Source organism: Eufriesea mexicana, unplaced genomic scaffold, assembly GCF_001483705.2.
Source record: "Eufriesea mexicana isolate 0111107269 unplaced genomic scaffold, ASM148370v2 scaffold1808, whole genome shotgun sequence".
Taxonomy (NCBI): domain Eukaryota; kingdom Metazoa; phylum Arthropoda; class Insecta; order Hymenoptera; family Apidae; genus Eufriesea; species Eufriesea mexicana.
In genome coordinates, this window is record NW_016909925.1 from 534,912 (window position 1) to 546,693 (window position 11,782).

General features: G+C 48.4%; 1 protein-coding gene across 8 annotated transcripts in view; it reads left to right on the forward strand.

Moving 5' to 3' along the window:
- Nucleotides 1-11,782, forward strand: part of Rim (Rab3 interacting molecule) — a 59,881-nt gene that overhangs the window by 46,996 nt on the left and 1,103 nt on the right. For 5 of the 8 annotated variants that reach the window (XM_017902378.1, XM_017902371.1, XM_017902374.1 and 2 more), the window contains 6 exons: nucleotides 3,103-3,239; nucleotides 3,413-3,592; nucleotides 7,179-7,389; nucleotides 9,471-9,685; nucleotides 9,923-10,062; nucleotides 10,159-10,735. In XM_017902378.1, coding sequence (XP_017757867.1) covers nucleotides 3,103-3,239; nucleotides 3,413-3,592; nucleotides 7,179-7,389; nucleotides 9,471-9,685; nucleotides 9,923-10,062; nucleotides 10,159-10,365 — 1,090 coding nt within the window. In that variant the 3' untranslated portion in view covers nucleotides 10,366-10,735. Of the gene's footprint in view, nucleotides 1-3,102; nucleotides 3,240-3,412; nucleotides 3,593-4,661; nucleotides 4,843-7,178; nucleotides 7,390-9,470; nucleotides 9,686-9,922; nucleotides 10,063-10,158; nucleotides 10,736-11,782 lie in introns of those variants that run through there. The other 3 variants (XM_017902376.1, XM_017902373.1, XM_017902375.1) reach the window with 3 other exon arrangements.

Genomic DNA, 11,782 nt, shown 5'->3' on the forward strand with positions numbered 1-11,782 from the left:
AAAAAAAAAAAAAATGAAGAATGGGCTAACAGAAATCGTTAATGTAACCGCAGAAGCGCTAAAACTCTATATGAAAAACATTGTTTGCAGACCGACAGTTAAAAACGTTTTAATACCCGGTGTCATATCCCCTATGCCCCTGCCCCCTAGGCGCAATAGGCGCAGGCACAGACTTAGGGTACCCTGCAGCGAATGTCACTGTCCGAACAACAATCCCACCAAGCCCAGGAGCAACAACCCCAGCAAGCACAATCCCACCCCGCATCCCCTCGTACGGAGCAAGTCCGCAGTGGTGCGCTCGTTGTACAGAAAGATGCGTACGCCGTTCACGAGGTCGCAGACCGTCGACGAGAACATGCTGAGATATTACAGCCCGGAGACCAGCGAGTACAGCGTCTCCGAGGGGTACATACTCAAGCCAGAGGAGCTAACCGGTAGCTCCAAGAATCGTATACCAGAGATATACGTGGAGGATTGCCTTCAGGTCGACTTCAACGATCGCCTCATCGAGAAGTTTCGCGACAGATACTCGTCGCCCTATCAACTGGACTCCGGTATGCGTAGACGGTCGCGTAGCTGGCAAGATCGTACCGGCAGGTCCGCGAAATCTAGACACCACTTGTTCTCGAGAGGCTTGCACGACTTTACGGACGATCACGGCATTAGGAATCTAGACGTTAGCTTACGACCGCGTAGATCTTTTTTATTCTCGAAGGCTAGGAGCTTCGACTACGACGTGCTGCACGACACCTACGCAGACCGTTTCGGTATCGGACTAGGCACGGGCATGCTTTCGCGTAGAGCCAAGAGTTTCGAGTACGACACCATCTCTAGCAACATATTCAGCGACGACAGCCTTAGGACCGCGCGTCGCAAGTTGAAGAAGAACATGGCCATCAACGACGCCGGATACGGCGACAAGATACCGGCCCTCGGCGATCAGAGTAAATCGTACTTCGACTCGAACGGCGACGACAAGATGCCCAAGATTCTGCTCGATCGCGAGAAGAATTACGATTACATGCTGAAGCAGGATCACAAGCCGTTCTACGGATACGATTCCGAGTTCAGCTGCGGCGAGACGGAAATTTACATGCCGCGTTTCGACAAGCAGAACACGGACATGGACCTCGCCGGCAAGGCTTATCGTTCCTACGATCTGTCCGAGGAGAATTCTTTCAGTAGCGACGATCAGATCGGCCTGCGGAACGTACTCGGCCGGGAGGATCCTACCAAACGGAAGTACAGAGACTCCGCCTTTCAGGATCACGATCCCGCGTTCGCTAGGGACATATCGGAGAAACGAACCAAGAATCTCGACGGCGACATCTGCGACACGGCTAACGAGCACATTTACTGCAGCATCGACGAGGCGCTGTCCTCCGCGGAGAATTACGGCCGGGACAGGGACGTTGCGCGTTCCGCGATCCGTGCCCCCTCCGATCTGGAGCAATACGACGATCAGAGGATGGCCACTCGTTCGCGAAGACGAGCCAAGAGCAGCGAGTCGTACTTGGAGAACGGATACGACGGTTACGACTGGGACATCGAGTACGACGAAGGGTTTATCGACCGTGGCACCGTCGACGATTACGACCAACGATTGTACGATTACGAGAACGAAAACGTGCCGAGGACTGACGCGGAAATGTACGACGATTACTACGACAGGCGGGGGGAGAGCACCGGTCGAAGCGGCAGACGAAGGAAGAGATCGTCGCGGTACGTGGACAGCGAACCCTACGTCACCGATCATTACCGAGACTATCGTTCCGCGGAGGAGTACGACTATCAAGCGCACAGCGGCCCGGAGTGTGGCGTGCGAGCCGACGCGTATCGAGATATCGCGGAGATGCCACGAAGAAGACGGAGGAGAGGCAGACGCGAAAGCAGGGACACGGTCGTGTACGAGAACCTGCGGCCTCGGTATCGAGAGATAGCGTCGAGCGCGAAAGACACGTTGACCGTGCCAACGTTCGTGGAGAGCAAGCGAATGATGTTGCAACGAGCAGAATCTACGCCGATCCTACGTTCGGACGAGGAGCTGAGCTCCTCGGAGAGGGCTGAGAGGGCCAGACGTCTGTATCGTCGGAAACGGAACAGCAGTTGCCCCGAAGCCAGGGAGCTACGGTACTACGATGCTCCGCGAAGAAAAGAGGAAGAGGAGAGAAGTACGAACTTCATCCTGGACTCGGACGAGGACTTCGGTTCGATGGAAACGGTCGTGTGCGCGGATTGCTTCCGTCAGAAGAACGAGACGGGCAGGATGGTTAGCGAGGGCATCGTTAGATCGGACTATTACGACGCGGAGCAGGTTCGCGATGGTTACGTAGACTCGAGATACGACCCGAGATACGAGAACGTTCGGACTTGCGACTATCCGGAACCGTGCGAGCTGGCTAGGTCGGGATCGCTGCGGTCGTCGCAGTATCGCGTTAGGCGTAAGACTAGCTGTCCGGAGTGTCGGGAATTAGAGATGTACGAGTCGGTAGGTAGGTCTGGCTCGTTCTCGCGAAAGAGCGAGGAGAGGAGGCCGTCGGTAGAATCGAGGCTTAGGTACCGTAGGCGAAACAGCAGTTGCCCGGAGGCTAGGGATCTCGAGCTGCTCGAGAAGAGGCAGCAACAGCAACGTCATCAGCAAGCCCAGCAGCACCCGAGTCAACAGCAGCAGCAGCAGCAGGGTAGTAAGAGGAACGTAGCGATCAGCGACACCCTCGAGTACTACGAGTACTCGATGGAGAGCGAGAGCCAGTGCAGCGAGAACTGCGGATTTGGCCCGTGCGATCCGCGTAGGCCCCGTAACCGAGCACCCCACCCCGGTAACGCTAATTCAAGTCTCTTTGATTCCCAAACCGCTACCTCCGACACTGCTAAAAACTACCACCCACGGGCCGTCGATCACCACGAAACCTCACGAAACACGAAAACGTCGCCGCGCGACAACTTCGACGAAACCACCGTGGCCTCGGCGTCCCCAACGTCGTCTACTCGACGGCGTTCGCGGAAAAAAACCGCATCCGCCGCCGACGATACCACTGCCGTCGCTGCCGAACGACACGACGACGCTCGGGATCGCCGATCCTCCTCCATGCCCGAAAGCAGCGAGTACACCAGTCAGTCGGGCTCGTACGAGAAGCCGTCCAGGAGCCAGCCAGGCGATAACGAGCACGACGACCATAAAAGGGGTCAGTTCACGAGGAGCCTGAGTAACACCGACGCGCCACAGGATGAGAAAGTTGGTAAGTTCGCGGCGATTATACGTTTATATTTTACTGTATTTCTTTTCTCGTCTCTCTCCTCTTTTCTTTCATCTCGATGTGCTGGAAAATCTATGTCGTTTCATTCCCCATCCGTGTCTAGCTCCTCCTCGCGTCGTCGATATTCTCGGGTTCACGCGACTTTTGTTCCTTAGACGGTAGTTTGAGCGATACGGCGATCGGTTTGAACGTCGAGGACTCCTCGAGAAGGGGTCGCAAAAGCTCGCCCGGGAGTAAAAGCGGAAGCGGAAGTAGCAACGGTGGCGGAAGCGCGGTGCAGTATCAGGCGGGTCTGGGGAAGAAGAGTAACAGCACCAGTCAGCTGTCCGCCACAGGTAACACATCGTCACACTAGTCGTTTCTTCGAATTTCACGTTATAGTCGTTGCGTGCGATGTATTTGCTACGATCTTTTTGCTCGGGAAATTCGATGAAATCGAAAGCGGTCGCGTGATAAACCATATTCTTTCGCGTTCATACTATTCTCGCGCGATTACTATATAGTCTATCTTCTCTGTCTCTTCGTTTTTATCTCGCATCTTAATCTCTATAGTCAGTCTCTTTGTAATATATATCGATAGTCCCTCGAGTAATAGCGTAGCGTTATAGTTTAGCGCCATTAGTGAGTAGACCTACGATGTGCTCTCGCTACGTGTGTTCTCCACGAACGATCGATCGCGATCCACCTCTCTTTTCCCTTCGTTTGCGCCACCAGCCTCATCCGCCAAGTAGAGCGAAGTAAGCGCACAAACGATATCAAGAGCACACCGTAGAAGAGCAAAAAACCCAGTAAACGGGGCAGTATGTACATTCTAATCGTATTCTTGTTTTCTCCGCCATCCCTCCTCATCTCTATCCGCCTCTCTTCGACATGAACACATTCACACTTTACTTCTACCAACCAACTATCTCTCGACGCTGGGGACCATTCACGTCATCGATCTGCACCCACCTGCACGATTTCTCATCGTGGCGGGGCTATATCGTCGCTCGCGCGATCGTGTCACGGGACAACACTCGACGCGGATCACCCTGATCGATCGCTGGAACGATCGCTCCGCTATTATGCGAAAACCTCGAAACGAAACGCTCAACTGAGAAAAACCAAAAAAAAAAAAACCAAAAAAAAAAATAAAAAATAAAATGATAATAATACTACACTTTTACCACGAGAAAAATCTTCATACACGCACCACCGCGCATATATCGATACTGTATATGCAAATCTACATCACATTCTCACATTCACCGCTGTTCTACGACATCTACTACTAACGATCACCACTACAACCACTACTTCTACCACTACTTCTACTACTACTTCTACTACTTCTACTACTACATCCACGACAAAAATACTGTGTCACGTGACGCAAAAACCATAACATACCACGTGCGTCTGTTGGTGGTACATGCGTGGGCGACGAAGGACGAAGGCGGCGGCTAGGATTCGGGAAGAAGGGCAAGTCCTCCTTTACAGTTCATAGGAGCGAGGAGGTATTACCGGAGGACACGGCTAGCGGAAGGAGCGGACGGCAGCCGAGTTCCGCCAGCAGTGACGGCGAGGGTAGCGGCGACGGGGACAGGTCCGAACACACCCTGCAAAATATATATCACCCTTTTTAATTATTTATCTCCCCATTTCATTTCGATCCCCCCAGTTTCTTTTCGTTACGTGGGAGCGAGCGACGTGGTGTGTCATCGGTGCGGATTTCTTTCGCTCGAACGAATCGAAACGGCTCGAGAAACGGCACGCGCGTTAGGTATCCCGTGGAAATTCGTAGATTCCTCAGGGTTCGCTTTCACCACGATAATTAGCGGTCCACTCGGTCGGGAGGATGTCGAGACGTTCGCAGTGATTCCGAGCCTTCGGCGAAATGTGAGTACAAGTTGCAGAGAGACACGGCAAGAAGAACGACAGCAACGTGAGATCAGTCTACGACACTTATATGAACAACAACAACAACAACAACAACAACAACAGTCATGAAACACGCAGCACATTATTCTCTAGAAAGAAGTTGTGCTTTAGAGAAGGGAGTAACGCGAAACGTTCGCGACTAGTCGCTGGGAAATACTTGCCTCGATACCGTTGCCAAATCGAGGCCTTCGAGAGTGTCATCGAGACCATCTTCGTCATCGAGGAAAGTATTTTTCGAGGTTGCACGGTCCTCCAAGTAGTCGCGAGACGTTCCTCCACTTACTCCCCATAGATCGTAGAGTCTGTTTCTACGTAGTAGCGATACGTAACTCTTAGAGAAACGTTTGCACGAGTTTCCTGAGCTGCGACGATCTCGACGAGGAGGTGTTCTTCGTCGAGTTCGATCGAGAGAAAGAAGAGCGGAAAGGTTGTATCTGCGGCTCAAGAACCTTACGTATTAGCTGCTCAAGTACATTTGTCGCGCTGTCTTATTCGTGACTCTGTAGCTATAGTGCCGGTCCAGATTCGTGCTGGCAGTACGTCGCGGTGTCTGTCTGTTTTGTACAGCTTTTCAACCTTTAGATGAAACACGTGGTCAACTTGTTGCGAGTCTCGATCGGGATCGGGACTCGGCGTACGGTAGGTAAGTTGACCACCTGGTTCGTTGTCGTTATATTTTCTTAGAAGCCGCTGTTCATACGTGCTTGGGGTGAGGGTTTACTTCACCCACTACGGCTTTTCGTTTCTCGATGTCTTCGAGCGCTGCAGTGTTCTTATGCGCATATCTCTACATATATATATATATATATACATATATATACCTTACATATATACCGACTATACGTATCTCGATATTATTCTTTTTCCTTTTATTTTCGTTACAGTTATACCAAAAAAGATGAAAGAAAGAAAGGCAAAACAGGTTCGTTGAATGTAGCACACAGTCTTGTACATTCTGCCTGCGGACACTTCTTACGTGTACCCACTTCTCGAAAGTTCGGTGCAAGCCAGTCTTTCACCTAGCAGGCCAACGGAGAAAAACGAACGACTTTTCGTAGGATTGAACCCACGTACACGTGATATGTGTTACACGAACACGACACGCCAACACACTTGTATGAATATATATATATATCTATATATATATATATATATCTATATATCTATATATATCTATATGCGTACATAGTTGCAGAGAGTTCTCGATAGCAGGAACCAATAAATGTGACGTTTTGTTGAAGACACACTAAACATTCTAGCTTGTGACGCTTTCTGCGCGCTTCTGATTACAGGTGCGATCCCGGAACACAGTCGGAAAGCTCTCGGAAAATGCTCGAATTTCCGTCAGCTGTTAACCATTGCCCTATCGTGTTCTTTCTTCCAGGCAACGGGCGTTCAGCTTCGCAGGCTTCTCCCTCGACCCGCCATGGAATCGTCGTCGACATGGTCGAGACTCTCGAAAGCCCGACCCCGACCACGCACAGGCCGTCCAACTCTATCTTTCCACGTGTTGTTAACGTAGTAGTTGACCGATCTGAGTGCACCCTTCCTTACTACCGGTCTATCTCCTCGACAACCCTCATCGGCGATCATTCACACTTACTTGGTCGAACTTTCATATCCAAGCGTACATGTGTCCTACATATATATATATATACATATATATATTTACACATATATATCTCTCTCTATCGTTTCCTTGACTTTGTCACGAGAGAAAATTCGTACGAAGGAGAAGTGAGAAAAAGAGAAGCGAGGGTGTGCGAGAATGAGCGTGAGAGGGTGAGAAAGGGGAGAGAGAGAGAGAGAGAGAGAGAGAGAGAGAGAGAGAGGGAGAGAGAGAAAGAGAGTTAGAGTCGCGAGAGATAAATCGAAAGAAAAAACGCACGGCGACCACCTGGAGCTGGATGAGAGAGAAAACGGCTGCGGCAGACGCGATGCGGAAATGACAATGAAAGATTATAGCTTTAGCGGTTGTTTCTTGTTTGGTTTACAACGCAGAGTGCAGCATCGTCGGGATGCCCATCGGAAGCGGTGTCGCGGAGGCACGCGCCGGTTTATCGAGCCGGAAACGCAACAGCACACCGGGCAGCATACAGCGTTCCGAGGAGATTGTACCCTATCAGCGCTTTGAATCCGGGAAACAGTCGGGATCGGTGGCCAGTGACACAGCCGGAAGTCTCAACTCGATCTCTAGTTCCGAAGGAAGCTCGTAAGTAGTGGCCTCCACCGACCGATTCTGCAACCGGAACTGCGAGACTCCTTGCTGTCTCTTTCAACTCTTTCTTCTTCACTCTACCACTCTCTCTCTCTCTCTCTCTACCCTCTCTATATATATCTATCTATTTCTCTTCTTCTTCTTCTTCTTCTTCTTCTTCTTCTGTTTCTCTCTCTCTCTTTCTCTCTCTCTCTCTCTCTCTCTCTCTCTCACTTGGTCTATATCTCTGTCTCGAAAACTATCCGCTATCTTTCCAGCAGGGTTACTCGTGAGTTTTAAATGTACCGAAATGGGAAGAGATCGATGATTTCGCTGATTCAGAAATTCGTACAAAGCGTTGGATTAACCCTGCAAATGACTCTATTTTCTCTCTGTTTGACTCTCTCTCTTTCTCTCTCTCTCTCTCTCTCTCTCTCTCTCTCTCTGTCTTTACCTCTTTCTCTTTCTCTCTGTTTTTACTTCACCGTGTTCCTCGGACAACCTCTTTTTTGTTTACTGCACAGGAGATCGCGAACGTGAAACGTGGATCGTTTTGTCTTTCGACGTGTGATTGAGCTGATGTGTATGCCCAGCATTGATGTTTTGCTCATTCATGCTTTTTGCCCCTTCCTTCTTTTATACACCCATGTCATCACCCTTTGTAACCAACATACGACTCTTTTATTCTTTCGTTCGCGTAATTAGCCACGAAAGGGAAGAGAAGCTGGAGGAACCGAGAAATGCAAGCACATCATACAAATGTCCTATTTTGCGTTCCTTAACCTTTTTTTCAGCTATCTTGTTTTGTATCTCACCGTTTCGATGTAACATCAGTGTCTCTTGATATCGTTATCATATTCTTTTTCTTTTTTTTGTCGATGTTACCGTCGTCTTGGCTTGCTGCTTGGCTAAATAACCGTCGAAGCACCTCTGTATGTAAATCGCGCACACACTCTGTGTATACACGTATATGGTAAAAGGAAAAGATCATTCTCCTTGCTCACACGACGAAGCCGTTCCTGATCCTTGATTCGAAATCCTTCTTAAATATGCAATTATCGAATTGTCCGTACTTACAAACCTCTCCTGCTCCGAAAGAAGTCACACTGCAATGTACGTAACGCAGCAGACGAACAATCATTGTCCAGATCCTTCATCGTATAGATTCCGTGTTATACCGATTAACAGTCCCGATCAAGTGTCTCTTTTACGCCTTCTACAAAAGAAAAAGAATATTATCTGGATGTTAGATCACACGACGTGGTGGATATATCAAAGAACCCTATCACCCTGTCCCAAAGTTTTATCATTTCACACGATATAGCAACGAGGATGATAAAGCGTTCCGGTAAACGGGGGCAGATTTTCTAGACAGTGGGACAGCGAAAGGTAACCCTGAACGTAAGTTACGAACAATTATTCTGGTTTAAGTATCAACGAAGCATGAATAGACATAGTACAATTAGTCGATTCAACGATAATCAGAGAGCGAATAAGCGTAACCACGAGCTCCGCGATGAAGCAACTGTGTCAAAGGGCAAACCTGATTATCGTTGAAAGGTACAATTGGTATGGTACTCGCTCATAGAATGGTTTGCATGCACCGACAGCCTGCTACGTTCTCCAACCTTACGATTTTCTTCGTACACTATATATATATATATATATTATATATATATTTACTCGCTACACCAACACTATACTAGCAGCGTGAGTTCTTCTTGTCTAAAATTGAATGAGGTGTGCTCTCTCTTTCCGCACTACCGTCGAAGGCTTGCGAGAATCGTCCCTCGCTCCCGCGGAACGATCTCTTAACGATTGATTTATTTAATCCCCCTCCCCACTCGTGATTCACTCGATGAAATTCAGCAATGCCAATAAAAGTATCGCCTTTACGAACGAAATAATCGATCGATGAATAGATACATCGTGTACTTCGATTCACGACCAATGCCTGAAAGCTGTGAATCGAGCTTTCCCTCGACAATCATTTCTGTTTGCCCCGTTTGTCCCGTTTTCGTTTTCGATTCTCACCCCTCCTGAGATACGCTGCAGACCTTCATCGGCCATTAAACGTTTGATTTTGAAAACTGCAGTTGGTCTCCAAGTCTACGAATGACAGGCGAAACTGGCCAACTGAGAGACTTCATCGAAGATCTTGGGCCTGGACAGGTGGTCGGAAGGCAGGCTCTAGGTGCTCGCTGCCTCGGCGCGATTCAGCTCTCGCTCACCCACAAGAAAGGCTATCTCGAAGTGGAGGTTATACGTGCCAAAGACCTTAAACCGAAACAGGGCACTAAAGCCATTCCAGGTACGTAGCGAATCCTTGCATCGGTAGGTTGATTTTTCAAATGCTAGAACTATCAATGAGGAAAACGGTCATTGGAAACGTGTAGCTAATTTCTAAAGAAATTAACGTTGATTTTCGTGTACCACGTTTAGGGACATATCGCGACTCGGTAGTTCTACCATTGATAGAGTCTTTCAATTGTCAGACAGCATCGTGACGAATGACACGTTAATCGCGGCGTCTCGTTTCCATTTACAGCTTCCTACGTGAAAGTTTACCTGGTGAACGGGAAGAAGTGCATCGCGAAAGAGAAAACGACGGCAGCCAGGAAAACATTGGATCCGTTCTACCAACAGTGGTTAACCTTCAGGAAAAATTGTCGGGGTTGCATACTGCAGGTACTCGAACGCAAAGATTCCTATCTCGTTTCTCTCGTGGTTGCAGTGGACCCGGAGGATCGCATCGATCGTCTGACGTTTCTCGCGTGATTGCAGGTGACAGTATGGGGTGATTACGGCCGATTAGAAGGGAGAAAAGTGTTCATGGGCGTTGCGCAGATCGTGTTGGACGAACTGGACCTCAATGAGATGGTGTTCGGGTGGTATAAGCTGTTTGGCACCATATCCCTGGTCAGTGGACCTCCATCCCTAGCTTTGTCCCGTCGATCCTCGGCCACGTCCTTAGAGTCCTTTAAGATTTAAAGAACTCTCCCATCTAGTATTCTCTTTACGCGTAATCCGACGGTAGCTCGAGCTTCTTTCAAGCACAATTCCCCGATGGAGAGAGGAGGAGAAAAAGCGTAAAAAATATCGAGTCTTATTCTTGATCGCGTTTGTCGGTATATCTAATGCATCATTTCAAAGTGAATCCCTAGACGTATATGTAGCTGTTATATTCGCGAATATTCAAACATCGTTAAAAGAAGAGTAAGACGCGTAGACGTAAGTTGAACCGGTATAGATACTCATGGACATTTCTCGCGGTACATGTCCGTGCCATTATACCCCTGCAAAATGTCGCGTATCAACGTTCGACCTATCGATAATAACGGTCGGCTCTGAATACGGTAAAAGTCAGTCACGATCGATGAGTAACGAGAAGAACGATGAAACAGAGAGAAGAGTTTGCGTGGCTATATTGGGCAAGTGATTTCGCGTTATTGGACAAGCCGAGAAACGTGTGTTTTATTTGCAAGGTAATCGCGAGAATGGGTAAAGTGTGAAAGGTCGTAAGAGAGGACATGTCTTTCTAGAAACACCACTAGCACATCACATATCATGTACGGCATATCAGATGAGCCGCTAGTCTGTATGTAGACTAGATGTAGAGATAGCAGCCATGTTCCCGGAGCGCCAGATAGCTTTAGGTACGCACTGAGTTCAACGCATCGTTCCTAGATAATTCATTTGGACGATTTCACGTGGATACTTGGCCACGGTCCTTCCATTTTATCAAACTACGCTAGAGGATCGATGAATCCAGATCACGCCGAACACCTTCGAAGTATCCACGTGAAATCTATGAACGTGTGTTGTTAAAAATTCCCCTTACGTCTTCGTTTTGACACTCGAGTACCCTATTATTGCCTTCTAAATTCTCTGTCTTGACCGCAAATTGTTTCTCGACGACAACGAAGCGACAACGTTCATCCACGATCCTGTCGATCGGTCGACCGATCGAGAATTAAAGCTTCGTCGTCGTTTCATTGTCCTTTTATCCGTTTGTTTCTCTCAGCATCTGCCAATCGTACGTACACCTTCCAGCCCGATTTTTTCGTCTGCCTTCGTTCTTTCCTGTCAAATTCTTTTACTTGCCAATTTCTGTGTCTCTTCTCTTCAAAGTATCATCTCGTAATCTTAGTGTTCTCTTATTTTTGTTCTCTCTCTGTCTTTTGTCCCTTTTCTTTCTTCATTAATCGCTGCCACCGACTATCTGTAGGCAACCTAACATTGCTTGACTACGTGTAACTTTGTTAAACTGAAACTCTGCACAGCATTGCACTCTTTCGCAACCTCTTTCAACGATCTCATTCCGATCCAATACGCGCAACCTGTCCGATTTAACGAAACACACATCCCTTTATATAAAATGAAAAAAAAAAAAAAAAAAAAAAAAAAA